This window comes from Centroberyx gerrardi, chromosome 18 (genome assembly GCF_048128805.1).
Source record: "Centroberyx gerrardi isolate f3 chromosome 18, fCenGer3.hap1.cur.20231027, whole genome shotgun sequence".
Taxonomy (NCBI): Eukaryota; Metazoa; Chordata; class Actinopteri; order Beryciformes; family Berycidae; genus Centroberyx; species Centroberyx gerrardi.
Genome location: NC_136014.1, coordinates 18,022,544 through 18,038,446, shown reverse-complemented (window position 1 = coordinate 18,038,446; position 15,903 = coordinate 18,022,544). Strand labels below are relative to the sequence as shown.

General features: G+C 43.0%; 1 protein-coding gene across 1 annotated transcript in view; it reads right to left on the bottom strand.

Moving 5' to 3' along the window:
- Window positions 1–2,036: 2,036 nt before the first annotated feature.
- phip (PHIP subunit of CUL4-Ring ligase complex) overlaps window positions 2,037–15,903 on the bottom strand; it is a 42,703-nt gene continuing 28,836 nt past the window's right edge. The window contains exons 26-40 of the mRNA XM_071923345.2: window positions 15,612–15,736; window positions 13,771–13,853; window positions 13,478–13,589; window positions 12,378–12,439; window positions 12,024–12,179; window positions 10,898–11,018; window positions 10,644–10,769; window positions 10,015–10,090; window positions 9,292–9,351; window positions 8,876–9,028; window positions 8,019–8,171; window positions 7,549–7,760; window positions 6,069–6,310; window positions 5,763–5,915; window positions 2,037–5,583 (exon numbers count right to left, since the gene is read on the bottom strand). Coding sequence (XP_071779446.1) covers window positions 4,874–5,583; window positions 5,763–5,915; window positions 6,069–6,310; window positions 7,549–7,760; window positions 8,019–8,171; window positions 8,876–9,028; window positions 9,292–9,351; window positions 10,015–10,090; window positions 10,644–10,769; window positions 10,898–11,018; window positions 12,024–12,179; window positions 12,378–12,439; window positions 13,478–13,589; window positions 13,771–13,853; window positions 15,612–15,736 — 2,544 coding nt within the window. The 3' untranslated portion in view covers window positions 2,037–4,873. The remainder of the gene's footprint in view (window positions 5,584–5,762; window positions 5,916–6,068; window positions 6,311–7,548; window positions 7,761–8,018; window positions 8,172–8,875; window positions 9,029–9,291; window positions 9,352–10,014; window positions 10,091–10,643; window positions 10,770–10,897; window positions 11,019–12,023; window positions 12,180–12,377; window positions 12,440–13,477; window positions 13,590–13,770; window positions 13,854–15,611; window positions 15,737–15,903) is intronic.

Genomic DNA, 15,903 nt, shown 5'->3' with positions numbered 1-15,903 from the left:
TTGTTCATTCAAAATGCAAACTTGACTCCCACTCACCCTGCATGTACGTACATCTATGGGTTAAGCTGACGTTTCTACTTTTTTTTTTTCTTGACCACTACAAGCGATGTTGTGGTAAATAGTCCTACTTAAAAGTTGGGTAAACAATCATAAGGCATCACCAACCCTGAGGAAAACACACCTAATTGTGTGTCTGTGGTGCGCAATAGTGAGTTTATAGTGATATCATTGCACTTCTTTTGTTAGTTTGTATTCATCTCCTGTTATCACCATAATATTCCCCAAATGATGTGATATCGAGTTTATAGTTTCGATGTGATGTTTATAAAGTTTTATAAAAAATAATTAAAATTCATTATAGGATTATTGTAGTTCTTTTACTATCTAAAGGATCATAAACAAAAATCAATTATGTTCTCAGAAAAACATCCAAGCTTTTTTCCTTAAAATATAACTTACACCAGTTTGATACTACTTATGTATACTATGAATTTAGGTCATAAAGATGTATATCAAGGTAGGTAAAATGAGTTTAGGTGAGTTTATCCTCCACCTGGGACCATTAAAAAAGTCTAAGAAACTCTTTTGCATGCCCCTATCTTGACACAAAACAATAAATATCAGAGGGGAAAGTGGATATGGAAACACAACTGTTTATTTACTTAAAATATCAGTATGAACTAACAGGACAGCAGTACTCCCCTACACATACATTCTAGCTTTATGCTTCTTTTTTGCATTAATTCCTTTATATATAAAAAGTATCCAAACTAACAAAGACACCCTCTTCAATCGGTTCACGTGAAACAGAGTACAGACCCCCTTCCCTTCCCTTCCCTTCCCTTCCCGTTCGGTTCTTTCCCATCCCTGTCCCCATAACTGAAATAGCCCCAAAACCCTTCCCGGTGGCTCACATGCAGCCACTTCACACAGACTCACTCACACACACACTCACACACACACTGTGACCTTTCACCTCTGACCCCTCACTGATGCCCTGTCAGAGGTCACCACAGCACAACTCTGCGACACATTAGCACAGGCCCGTCGGAAATGTATAGGTGAGGGCATCAAGTGTGTCATGGTAAGAAGGCTGATCGAAGGTGGGAAGCCCAAAGCGGGTGAACTGATACGACCAATCAAAACAAAGCATCATGATAAAAAACATCTTAAAAAGTGGTGTATGATTATCTACACCAGTCATAATCCTAAAACTCAATGAGGTTCACCTGTACAGGTTTCAAATCGGTAGCAAGTAGTTGTTACACCAATTCCAGCTTGTAAATCAATGATTTGCTTTTAAGACCCCTTTGAAATGTTTCAGTCAATATTACTAACATGGTACGGTGAAGGCAACCTGACCAGTAATCCTAGATCAGCTCTCTTACTTTGACATGATTGATACACACAGGCAGGGGGGGGGGGTGATCTGATGAAGAGGAGGCAACGGCAGAGTAGATAGGGTCGATGTCCACTTTGACAGCACAATTGCATTCCCACTTTAACTGTTGGGATGTAATGCTTGCTGCATAGCAGGCCGAGGGCTCGGTTTCTCAAAAGCATCTTAGCGGGAAGACTGATCTTTCTTGGTTCAAATAGATTTATACACAGCAGTATCCTGCAAACAGTTGGGATTCTCAAGTATTCTGTTTTTTGGAGTTGGCTCATGTAAAGATAATGTTTAAAGTCAGCTCTTAAACCTGGATAAGATACCTGGGATGTGCTGATATTATTTAGGGGACTCAACAATGTATATAGACCTTATCCCGTCTACAATTGGATTTTATGAGCTGCATACATTCAGTTTCCATAGTAGTGTTCATTATATTCTGTGCACTTATGTAAATGGGGATATTTGTGATTGGGATATGAAATAAAACCTTAACCTGTGTAAGAGCTATTATTTAGAATGCTATGTGCATATGAAGAGTTTTACTTCAAAACTTTGTATATCCATTTCAGAAAAAATCCCGCTGAAATTCATATATGAATATTTCAAAACAAGATGTTTCTACCCTCAAAAACACACAATCTTAAGGAGATTCATAACTTTAATAGCGACCCATATTAAGCTTTACTTTCATTTCAACAATAATTTTGTGGAAGCATCAAATGTTTTTAAAAAGGTGTATATCTCATTTTGGAATGAAACTCTTCATATACACAATATAGACATAATTCATTGTTAAGTAAAAACAAAACAGTCTTGCTGCAGAAGATACTTAAGGAAAAACCCCAAGGCCAGTTCATTTCATATCATATATCGTATCATCGAATGAGCGCAGCAGAGAGTATAAAACACCATTCCAGCACGACATAATTCACCAGATCTAGCCACAGGAATATTGTCTTGTATGGCAGGGACAGAGACAGGGACAAAAAAAACATGTTGATACAATACAGGTTAAGGGACCTCGACACACTCACTGTGGGGACAGTAAAACTGATTCCGAAAATAAACACATTCAAAAGCCACGTTCTAAAACTTCAGTGCCCAAAGACATAATTTGGCATTAACAAAATCCATGACAAAAAAAAACTTAACATGATAAACAGATGAGATAAATGTTCAATAATATGTGACAGGAAAGACTTATAAGAACGGACCAGGTGTATACAGATGGTACCGTCCAAGACTGCCATCATTCAGTTCTCCCCATCCAATCCCACAATGCAAAGCGCACCCAGGGTTTCTGGATTGGCAAAAAAGCAGATGTTGACATTTGGATGCTCTGCACTGTGGTACTGAAAATAGAAATGATGTCAAAACAGGAGGCTGCCATCTTTATGCACTTGGTCCATTAAGGTGTGTGTGTAGAGAGAGAGAGAGAGAGAGAGAGAGTGATATAATATTTGTCTCCTGTCAGATTTTTTTCAGTCTTTTCTCTCTTTACTAAGCCCTCTGTACAAGCCAGTCAGGTCCAGTCCAGCCCCAGAAGTCCAGTCTCCTGAACCCAGCGACAAGCGGAACCAGGAAGTCCAAAAAAGGCCCAAAAAGGAGAAACCGAGGATTCAAAATGCCGGAGTAGCCAAGGCACACAATCAGAACGATGAATATAAGACCTGTCTCACTCCAGTCCGCCCAACGGTATCAGTCCAAATCCAGTCCGATCCAGTTTGATCTGGCTCGATCCTGTTCGCTCAGGCATGAGAAAGTGCTAGAACATGCGAGACAGAATTGTGTGTGTGTGCGTGTGTGTATGTGTGTGTGTGTGTGTGTGTGTGGTCACCGTAGAAACATTTTATCAACGTTTAAAAAGTTCATTTTCATCTGTTAACAATTCAACTCATTTAAAATATACAGGGTTACTCCCTACAACTGCATTGATAACCGGTCTGTGGTAAGTGCATCTCAAAGCTAGTCACCCAAAGCTCTATTCGCTGTACCTTAGGTTTAAACTGACGATAGGTTGGTTATAGTTGGATAATATATTGACATGAATAATGGTATGTTTACAACAACAGTAAAATCTTTTTTGAACTGCTATAAATACATTTCTTTGAGAGGTTTCACAACGATCAAACTGTATGCCACTGTTTGTACGCTGAAAGTGAATGACACACTCAATCGTGTTAAAAACACACACACACACACTCATTCAATTGCACACACATGCAGTCACAACATAGGTTTGTATACATACAGGCACATGTACTTTGCAGGCAGCGGCCTAGCACACGTCTGCACACGCACGCGCGCACACACACACACACACACACACACACCAAGGACAGAAAGGCACAAGGTATTGCTAATGTTGAGGACGCATTGAAACATAGTCTATCTAGACGTATAAATGATCCTTTCACCCATGCATCCTTTTCACTTCCTCACAGTAAAAACAGCGTCTAGAAAAAAAGAGATGCTTACTCTTTCTCTCTCTAATTGACATGCAGAAACAAAAACAAGCGCACCCACACACACACGCACCCACACACATTAAGAGTAAACAAAACCTACAGATCTACAGTACCCAGCGAGGTACGCCATTTGGTATTTCAGCACAGACAGACACGCTCAGGTCAGCCAATGTGTAAGACTTCCAAAACAGAGAGCCAATCATCGCATACAAATCTTACAAAAGCAGAGACGGCGTATATAAAAAAGAGTGCGAACACACAAGAAGGGGCAAAAGACTCTGTCAGGCCGGCGGTCTGTGGTCGATCACAGACCTGACGCGGGCTCTGCAGGCAGGCGCGAGCGAGACACTTGAAAAGTCCTCAAAACACAGAGATAGATAAGATACATCCAGCTCTCCTCGTATTTTTTTTTTTCAAGTACTAAAACTATTTTCAACTACTATTTTGCCCAGGTCTGACACCAACAGTGTTAAAGGTCAGACGGAGATGAAGAGTGGTTCACTGGACAGGAGCGAGTCACAAGACCACCAACATAGGAGTCAGTAAGCGCCTGTGGGATCCAACATGGACCAATAGTGTGGGAAGAGTCAGAACGAGCCAACCTGCCGTCTTTATGTCGGACAGCCGCCGGTCGGGGGGGGGTGGGGGTGGTGGTGGTGTGCTTACTGGGCCGAGAGGAGCGTAGGGTCAGCAAGGAGCGGACAGAGGAGTGAACAGATCCCTGCACCGTTGTGTCTCTCCATAGCCACAGCTTTAAATAGCAGCAGCTGGACTAGCGGCACCCCACACACTTACCCAGACGTGCACACAGACACACACACACACACAAATGCATACAGCACCATGCATGACTTCTCGAACCCAATCCCACACTCCACCAACCCATAAACTGAGAAATCTCAGCCAGGTATCTTCCTCCCTCTTCTCTGTTCTCCATGTGCTGTCAAGGCAGTCAGCCCACTGAAGTGTCTCCTCCTCACGTCCCGTGTGTCTGTCTGCTCTGCTGTCTCTGTTACCAGCCTATGAGGTTGGCTTTGGCCTTTTCGGTGAGCTTGCGGACGCGGCCCTTGGAGGAGGTGCCAAAGGTGATTGACGAGTCCTCAAACAGCAGCTGCCTCTGCTCCTCCTCAGAGTCCTCCTCCATGTACCAGGCTGACCGTCGCCCCTGGTTACGCGTGCGCATCGACCCCCCGGCCCCCTCCCCTTCCTCTTCCTTTGGAGACTCCCTCCGACTGGAGCGGTGAGAAGTAGTCTGGGGAGGAGGCGTGGTCTCCTCGTTGACCCGCCTGCTGCTCCTCCTCAGCGGGGAGGGGTCGGGCGACTCGGCAGGAGGAGTGGGTTCCTCAGTTTTTACCAATCGGGGCCGGCCGCGCCGCCTAGGCGTCGCCGCCGCGCCAGAGTCCGACAGCACAGCCGCTTCCTGTGCAGAGGACGTCCCGCCTTCGTCGCCTGTGGACTGGTCGAGCTCGTCCTCAGGGGTGGAGCTCCTGTGGTTGCTCCTCCTCCTCACCTCCTCCAGCTCCTGCTTGCTCTTCCTGCCTCTCTTCTTGCCAGGGGGGCGGCCTCGGGGTCGGGGAGGGCTCTCTGTGGTTGTGACTTCTGGAGGACTCACCGGCTGGTCGGCTTTGGGTCTCCGCCCCCTCCTCCCCACGCCCAGGGTCACATGACTGCTGTGGCCATTCAGGTGAGCTGTGTTCTGAGATGCCGGGGTGGCGGGAGAGGCTGAGAGGGAGGGGCATTGATTCACAAAGAGAAAGACAGGGAGAAAACACATCAGCAACACTGTCCGGAGGTGGCGGGCAGACAACATTAAACACTCCAACTTTGTGATTTCCAGAGTTACACCATGCCACTAAAGCATTACACTTGTCACCTTTTTTTTTTATTACCCCATCTCTTACCGGGTGTGTGTCGTACAGGGGTCCTGAGTTTCCGCCGGGTGCTCCCCCCCCCACTGCTGCTCTCCACAGCGGGTGAGGGTGTTGACTTTTCACCAGCTGGCGGAGTCGGAGCTGACACAGAGTTATGAGCCCGCAGCGAGCGAGCGGGGGGCTCTGACAATAGGCAAAGAGAGATTTCTTTTCACAAATCGGTTTGTTGTACAGCATAGATAGTAGCAACATGGTACACGTGGTGAAGTCTTTGTAATACACCAGGAACTCAAATGTTTTTAATCAATTTTCATGTGTGTTTCATGTCAATCTCACCTGTTGTACTCTGTGTGTTGCTTGCGGGGGTGTGTGAGGAGGAGGAAGTGGGGGGTGAGTTTGTGGAGTGGCGTGCGGCACTGCGTGTACGCCCTGCAGCCGGTGTGTCAGCCTTCCCATTGACCAGCTGGGGGGGCTGTTTGGGGGGGAGGTTCTGTCTCAGAGAGGCGGGTCGTGAAGGAGCTGGGGATGGCTCTCTTTTTCCGGTCCCCCTGGATGACACGCGTCTCTTCCTCTCCGGGCTAGAGGCAGGATGGAGGGGAAAGGAGGGTTAGAGCAGGTTTACAGCCGTAGATATGTTGCTCACTCATTGTAGATAAATTTAATTAATGGCCCAGCACTAGCAGAGTGGGTACTAAAGTCCTCCCAGGCCATGAGTACTGTTTCACTAATGAACAAGAAATATTTGGTCCTCGCTCGTGGCATTACTGTCTCTGATTTATTAGTTTCCCCATACCCACCAGCATTATCAGATCATTACTTCATTAAATGATCTTCTGCCTAAAGCTCTCATCTCATTCCCTGAGCACGTCGGCTCTCTTGATAACATTACCAATTAACTAAACACTTCACAAAGATAGTGTTTTTCCACCTTTTGCACCATTGCAAAAATTCGTCCTTTGTTAAGTATGTCCAATGCTGAAATCCTCGTCAAGACTCGATTACTGTTTTCTAACTTACCAAACGCCAGTATTAAATACCTTCAACGCATACAAAACACTGCTGCTAGAATATTGCCTAAAACTAGAAAATTGGATCACATTACACCCATTTTAACCTCCCTTCAGTGGCTCCCAATTCAGGCTGAAGAATAAATAGCTGCTCTGAGTGTGTGAGTCATGCTTAGTATGGCTGTGTGTGTGTGGCTGTGTGTTTTGCCTTTCCTCTCTTTCACACACACCACCTTTACCTGGCATGCGGGTGCTAGCCCTACCTTTTGTGGACTTGGCCTAGCTGGCTGAAGTCTCATCTTTCTGCCTCATCATGTTTCTCTTTGTCTTATTTGCTTTCTTATCTCAGTGTCATTGTCCGTGTTACTGTCCTTTGTTTTTTTGTCTCGGCACCTATTGCATGCTCCCTTTCAACTGGTCCGCCCAAAATTTCTTGTTTTTTTCCTTTTCTTCCAAGGTTTTTCTTAGGAGTTTTTCCATGTATTCACTGAGAGTCTAAAGATTGGTGTTGCCGGGTAGGCTAGGCTCGGCTAGGTAGGCCTGATATGTCTTTTCAACAAGCCATTTTGTGTCCTGTGCTTTGTTTTGTTTCCTTGTGTTTTATTTTGTTGCGTACTGTATTGCATCATTTTGTTTCTCACCTTGTAGATGATAAGAGATTTTGCTATTACATAACCTTGCAATTGTTCATATGGTTGGATATTATCCTCTCTGCAAACTCTGTAAGTATTCTCTGAATGTTACACCAAGTCCACTGTTTTCACCTTTTGACCCACAATAAAACCATCCGCTGTTGCTATGCGTTTTACCTGGATGCGGTGCTGCTTGCGGGAGATTCGCTCCTCCTCCTCCTCCTCTTCATGGCGTGCCGTGTCTGTCGGTCTGTAGTGTGTCGAGTCTGTCTGTCTGTGCCCTGTCTGGTCAGTTTGTCCGTCAGACCGTGGATGGCCTTGTAGTCGGCCAGGATGGAGCTGACATGCTCCTCAAACAGTGCTGACAGCCGCAGACTCATACTGTAGATCTGGAGACACACGTACATAAATAATACTATTAATAATGGATACACTTGTCAAGTTGTCATACTAAGAAACAAGGGAGGCTTGAAAAGCATTGCCTGACATGAGATTTTTATTTTACACATTTATCAAAGCATGAAAATACTGCATGCACTGCAAGAGACAAGAATTGTTGTGTTGTCTGATCACAGTAAGCATGTGTGTGTGGGAGTGTGTGTGTGTGTGTGTGTGTGTGTGTGTGTGTTTGCGCATGTGTGCCTCACCCGAGACTTCTTACTGGGCGTGTAAGCTTTGGAATTGCTGAAAATGAGCCGGACGTCTTTGCAGAGCTCAATGGGAGACTGGTACTTTCCGTCAGTCAGCGTCTTGAGAACGGTGCCAAAGTCCATGGGGCAGTCAACTACGTCCAGATAGTCCTTGGGAGAAGCAAAGACAAGTTGGGACAGCGAGGTTAGGGATATTGAAAAACAAGTAAGGAATAGGGGAGAGGATGAAGAGAGAGAGAGAGAGAGAGAGAGAGAGAGAGAGAGAAGTAAGGGTGTTTTGGGGTTTGGTTAAAAAAACAATCTGTCCCTTAAGTGAACCAAAAATTGAACCAGCAGCAAAAGAACTTGCTTCTCTTTGTTTTCACACAGTCAATGTGCTTGAAAGAGAACGCTATTCTTTTTCTGGTCCACTGCAGGTCTGATGGGGTTTCTGTTTGTACTATAGCTCCTTTAGAACTCAGACTCCCGTTTGATTTAATTTTCATTCCACATATTGAGGTCTCTTCTTCAGACCAAACGACCCTTCAGCCACCTCTATCAGCCATTGTAGAGTTTGTTTTTACCCACTTGTGCCCCAGAGTGAATGTGGATGTGCCTTGAGGACCAAAAAGGTAACACAAAACAGAAAGCAGACTGGGGCTGATTTACGTTCACAATGCATAAATCAGTCGGTCAGATTGATGAAATTAAATGAAAACCCAAAACGAACTGTACTCAGATCATTTCCCGAGGAGGTCTGAGTTCAATTTGTTGAGTTCGTTCATGTTCACATGTGCAAAAAATGCTGACTAATTGCTAGAAGTGCACTTGAAAGGCTGGAATGGACCAAGTGTGAAAAAGAGTTGCATAGGTACCGGGTACTCCTGTAGGTCCACAGGTTCTCTGAAGGGCTCTGAATCTTCACACTGAAAGATGAGGTCCAGCAGCTCCTTACAGCGCCCCCTCCAGGCTTGGGGGTCGTATGACGGAGGTCGAGTGCGCAGTTGGCGCTGCATGGGTCGACGGCCCTGCGCAAAAGTGACATGGCAAAGTTAATTTGACCATAACACCGGCTATAAGGAAGAGACTCCTCTTCTTCTTTAGATGCTGCATTATGGGACACTGGAGCAAAATCTCATGTAATAAGTGACACCTGAGAAGTTAGCATGTTATTTTCATTAAAGTAGACAGCAGGCTCTAGAATCTATCCTATCTATATGGTGACAACACTATAAGTACATATTAATTCGGAGTGAAAATGTAAACACACTCTTGCTGTGAGATATGTTACCTTTTTGTTTCTTGTGGATGTTCCAGGAGTATTAGTATCTTCATCCTCCTCCTCATCATCCTGCATAAGCAATGGGGTAAAAAAACAACAACAGGTAACACATATTAGACTATACCAACAAACATCTTATAAAGCTCATGTGGGCTGCTCTACATTAGCATATTTCATTATTTCCACTCCAAGCTGCCTTTCAGGTGTAACTTACAAGTCTATAGAAATATTTCATGTGGAATGGAGTCTGCAAGCTCCAAGCAGATTATTGGAATTACTATTTTTAATAGATTTTATTACTACTTGTCATTGCAACTTTTTTCACAGTGATTTATTCATTAGGAAAATCCTATTCAGTGCATTCAGTGCAAAAAAAAGTAAATGCAAATAATTAAAAGAGGTAATTTGAAGTGAAGGTTAGCCTTCTTTGATACATGGAGAGTCCAAATAATAATCACCCTCAGATAAAAGGGATGCCTGAAAAAAGATTCCTGGGTTCTTAAATGTGACAACAGGCCTTGTGAATCCAAACTAATTTTCAGCAACTGGAAAGCGAACAAGTGGTTGGTTTTACATTAGCACCTACACTGCTGACATTTTACAATACATTATCAATAGTTTGGCTGGGTGAGAAGGCATGGAATTAATGTCAGCTGTTAATTAAGAGTAAAAAAGCAACATTGTAGGGACAAGATATCTGCAAGATACAAACTGCATGGTATATATACACACCTCATCTTCAGAGTCAGAGAAAGTAGCCTTCTTCATAGTTTTGTAGAGGGGGATGAGGTCTATCAGACTTTGGTCCCTGAGGAAGAAAAAAGGAGAAAGGGAGAGACAGAGAACAGGCATTATTTTTTGGTCTGGGTCAGGATGATCCAAATGTGTGAAGTTTAAAATAGGCGAAAAATAGGCTCCCTGCAATGTAAGGCCGACTGAGTAAAACAATGTGAGTTAGTGGGTTAGCAGCCTAAAAACAAGGAGATTATTGAGATTGAGAACTAAAAATTCATTTTAAGTTTTCATTTTAAATTTAAAATAATGTAATATCGGTTTTGGGTCACTGAAAAAAAATCAGAGGGAAAGACAAGGGAGGGTAGGGGGTGTGGTATCGCTTGTATTTATTTTCTCATTTGTCCATCTTTCCTTTTCTTCATTCTTCTCTTTTTATTATTATAATCTAAGATCTAAAGGAGATCGACATCTGAGTTGATATTTGTATTGAATGGGAGGATGTGAAAATTTGAAAATTCATTATTGTTTTTTGTTCTCTCCTCTCTGTTGTTAAATGAATTTATGACCACATCCCTGTTTCATACTAAAATGTCAATAAAAAATTGATCACAAAAAAATAGACTCACTTAATGAATTGCAGCATGAGGTCAGAGACGAACTTGGCGGTGGTGACGATGAACGCTCCCGGCTCGTTGAACGTTTGGGCGTTGTGTTCAATATAACGAACCTCCCACATCAGAGAAGACATACGTCTGAAAGGGAAACACAGAATTGTTGAGCAGATCTTAAATTCTCTCCATGTCACATATATACACTCTCTCGCTCGCTGTCTTTGTCACACACACACACACACACACACATACACACAGGTGCCGAGTACCTGTAGAAGCGGTTCTCCAGCCTTTGGCGTATGGTGCTGAGGTCAGTGACGTAGGCCACTACGGTGCAGTATGTGGGATAGGCTTGTAGGTCCACTGGAAAGGCAAATGGAGCTGCTACATCTGAGGGTGGCAGGTGTTTGTGGGTGGACAAAAGAGGGGTGCAAAGAGACAAGGGGAGAGGGTTACCAAATCTACAAGTGGAAACAGCAGATTTAAATGGTTAAGAGTACTAGCTGAATGCATAAATGTAACTGTCTCATGCAGCACATGCTCTGCTGGAAGAGACAGTTACATTTACGCATTCAGCCAGTACTCTTAACCATTTAAATCTACAAGTGGAAACAGTAGAATAAGTTATTATTTGTGAATCATGATGATAGCGAAACAATGAGGGGCAACAAGACGCTGCTAAGAACAATAAAATGAACGGGCGATGTGTGTATATGTATAATCATCTAGCCAAATCGACATTATCAAGTGCCTGTATGTATCAACTGTTAGAATAGGAGTGCTTATCTGAGACGGTTTTTGCCTGTTCAGTCATTTCAAGACGCTCCTACTGATCCCGGAGTTTATTTTGATCCTGGAACAGTGCTACGCTTGGAAGTTTGAAAGGAATGGGCTTGAACCTAAAGAACTTTCGTCGAAAATCCTGTTGTGCGAGCCAACTACAGCCTGGAGCGTAGGAGTAACAGGGAGAGATCTAGAAGGATTAAGTGTGCTGGCACTCTGTGTGGGTTGCTTGTGTGTGGTTAGTCCCCAAACAGTCACTAGAGGGAGCCTGTGGACCAGCCTTTCCCTTATGGAGTGTTGCAGTGATACAAAGTCTGTGCCTGACGTGTCATTACATCACTTAACAGGAATTCAAGCAACTACCTCAATATCTGGCACTATACGTTCGCAGCTTGTTCTACTTGACCTGTGGCCCTGCTGGGCTCACGTTGATGAGCTCACAGCAGTGAGTGTCACAGGCAGATGACATCATACTGGGAATGGCGTGGGTGAGTGCAAAGGCATTGTGTTGCTTTACAAGAAATGTGACTTCACGGCAACTTCCCGTCCTAGCGTAAATGGCACGGCTCAGGCGGATGATCTCGGAGTGGTTTCTGTTTGATGGTGTCATACCCAGTGTGCAGAGCTGGTCAATGGCTTTGATGATGCGCTCGCACTCCTCTGAGCGCGTGCGGGAGCCCCATTCCCCCTCCATAGGGATGTAGAGCAGCTCCTTCTGTTCCTCTTCTGTCAGCGGTACGCTCATGCCCAACTCATCTGGGAACGACGCTACAAAGAGAAGAGGAGCAGCGAGCGGGAGGGAGGGAGGAGACAGACAGAGGAACAGAAAAATCCATCAAGGAGGAAGACAAGGAGGAAGAGAGGGAGGGAAAATGTGACATTGTGAGGAGAGAAAGAGGTTTGTGTGTGTGCGTAGCCATGCAGGTAAGCGTGCATTCATACTGTGGGTGTATTAGAGAGACTCACCATCAGTGGGGATGGTCTCCATATCCCAAGGACTCATCTTCTCTGTGTCTCCGTTATCCCAGCTGGACAGGAAACACACTTGCAGTCATCAACATGATCAAATCTAGCATCATGTCTCCAGGCCTGTTCTGATATTTTTGTATTTGTGGACTGAATGCATTGCCAAATTCTGTTTGTGTGCTTCCTTCATAGAAATGTTAAAATTGCGTGCAAATGAACATTATCAACTTTTTCATTTCATTAAAGTTGAAATCTATTAGACTTTTTATTTTGTGAACTTTTCTTACACTGAAGTAGCTTCCACTCTTTTTATATTTTGTACCTGTGACCTTTCTTTCCTCTCCCACAGCCTTGAGTGCATGCGAGGCATTTTCTAACAAGCATTTTCAAATGATGTGAATCTGATGTGATGATGATGTGTGTCTATGAAGCGGTGGTGAGAAGAAAAATCAACTGAAACGGATATCCTTAATATGCTTAATATGTTTCAAAACTGAGAATTACACAAATCTAGCAATGCTAAAGTAAGTGTCGTTGTTAGTTAGCATCATCATAAATATCAAATTCACAGTCAGCCAGGACATCAGACCTCTTGAATGATTCAAGTCATGAGGTGTCCATGCAGTTAATAACTGCTATGAGTGGAGCTCTCAGGATCATAATCACAGTCAGCTGTTTGTCCAATTAAGACACTTACAAGTGCCAGGAATGAATTGGCCCTAGCAGACTGGTGTAAACAAATTCTTGGTGTATGTACTGTAATTGTTCTTGTCAATGAAACTGTTTCAGATTCTTCAATCTCCAATTGTGTCAATTTATCAATCTGTCAATGGAAAGTCAGAGGATATTCAATCCCAAGACTGGCTTTGCCCCTCTTCCCATGGGAACAAATTGTGCAGCAGACAAGATGCTCTGTGGGAACTGAGGATGGGGTCAAAGTGCAAAAGTTCCACTCTGTAGGCGACTTCAATGATTTCTAAAAGCCAATCTCTAAATCCCAAGTGAAATTGCTTACAAACATAAGGCTCTATTCATTTAATCTTTGGTTGATTTCTCCCCTTCAGTGCTGCGAGTACAGTAAATCCATGCTGTGACCATACCAGACGTTGTAGCACTGGAACAGGCTGTCAGGATACTGGGACTGGAAGGGCTCCTGGCTCTCAATGGTCCCAAACCACCAGGCATCATCAATCACCGACCGAAACCTGTCACCTACACACAAGTCACACAACTATTAAGCTCTATTTAAATAACAGGTGAAACTGATAATAATGACTGACTTCATAAATTGCATGCACCTCAACTAATAACAATATTTGACACCATATTCAGATACTGTACATGTTTTAGCCAAGTATGGCCAAGTCAAGCTATGATGGTGGGATTGTCTGACCTATGGTCCACTGCCTGCTTCTGGCATTGTCAAACTGCTGCCGCAAAATCAGGAAGTCAATGACATCAGGCATGTCGTGGTACCTACAACAAGAGAAAACCAAAACATACACGTCAGTCCAAGACTACAACAGAGCCATGAAAGAATGAGTATAATAACAATATTAAAAGTGTATAATGGACCAGGTGTATAAAGATGGTGGCTTTGTGGTTTAACATCCTCATCCTACAGTACAAAGTGGGAATGTTCACGAATAATCAGCATTCTCTGTTGTGTAATCATGTCAATCAAGATTATAGAATTAAATATATTATGAGTAGGAATTATTTTAGGGAAAAACTGCTACGTTTGATTTGAGCACAAGAGGATGTCACATAGATCGGTGGTTCTCAACGTGAGGTCCGGGGACCACCAGGGGTCCTTGAGGGGGTTCCAGGGGGTCCCCAGCGAATTGATGAATTGCTAAACTTCAGCATTATTTAATTTACAAGAAGTTAACACAATTAGAGAATGTAGAAGAATGACTATTTTGATCATAGTTTCACTGTTATCTTTCTACCTACAATACATAGTCATGGAATTCTGGACAAAATCATATCTAACAATAAAAATATTCTCAGATTTTGGCAAAATCTCATCAAATGGGGGTCTGTGGCCCTAATGTGGACTAAATTAGGGGTCCTTGATATGAAAAAGGCTGAGAATCACTGACATAGATTACTGAGGTGGAGAGTTTCACATTAGGTTGGCACAGAAAATCTGCGTATTGTTGGAGGAAAAGCAAAAAAAAAAGTATGAAAAGTGGAAAGCTCGTAGTTCAGTGTGGGGTATTTCTTGCAAAGATTATGAGGAACACTGTAAACACTGTAATGTGACATGCAAATACACCACTACTAAGATTGCTGTGATGTAAGAAACAAGTGTTCGAGTGTTGTGGCAACTGCAGGTGGAAATGTTGATTTCTTGATAAAAAAAGTTCGGGGCCTAGAACATTTATCTTGTGATTTGTGTAGGAGGATAGAACTTTTTCCATTTAATTCACACAAGGTAAGTATAACTCAAGTGCTACAGTCAATCTGATCTTCTATTTCCTTTATGCCACATATTTTATTGCGCTTGTTTTGATGTCAAGGTTAAATTTCTAGGGCAACGCATGCCATCTCAGTGCAGGAAACGAAGCAGTTGGCTGTGTTAATATCTTGTTTGATTTCATAAGACATTTTTCAAACATTCTGTTTTGATGATTTAATGTTTTGAATTCAATTAAATGACAGTGGAAATAGGGCATTACTTTATTTTCTATCGACTTTATCAACTTGTTGCTGCTGAGACTGCAAAGACAAAACTGTGGCAAGATTTTCCAAACCATAACTTAGATATTATATTCTATATTATTATTCTATTCTATTCTATTCTATTCTATTCTATTCTAATGTTGTGCTTTCAAAATTTGACTGATGAGTGATTCTGCACTAAAATGTCCATCAGTGTCAGTCAAATGTTCAGATAATTCTTTAATTGTATATTGGGGAGCAAAAAATTAACATCCATCTTTTTTTCTTTTTTTCGGTAACACTATCATTTCATCATTTGAGAATGCATCTTTGTAAAAGCTTGCAAAGTCAACATTTACTCTTGGAAATTCAGAAATTCTTGGTAAGCATTGTAATGTGTGATAGGCCAGGAGGACTGATGAGGATGATGTCAATTGAGGAGAATACCATCTTTATACACCCGAGCCGCTGCAAGCTCACTTGCAGTACTGCTTTTTCAAGTCTGTTGAACAAGCAGCAGAACCCTGTGAACCTCTCAAGTGGAGAGACTGTGGCTGAAGTGCTTACTTCATAGAGAAGGATCCTCCAGTCAGTTTGCCGGTGTCGGGGTCCAGGAAAGAAAGCTTAAGACAGCACAGCGTGGGTAAGCCTACCTCATACTTGATGCCAACTATCTTCATCAACTCCTGCTCCTGAACATGACAAGTAAAAAACAAAGTGAATTAACACAGCTGATCTCTTCTCAAGGATTCACATATTCTTGTGAATGACATAAAGACAAACAGCGTTTTTCCTTGTCATATTGTATCTTTCTAAATCTGGAACCCTGTTAGGTTCAACTTGTGTTTGAAGTTGAGCG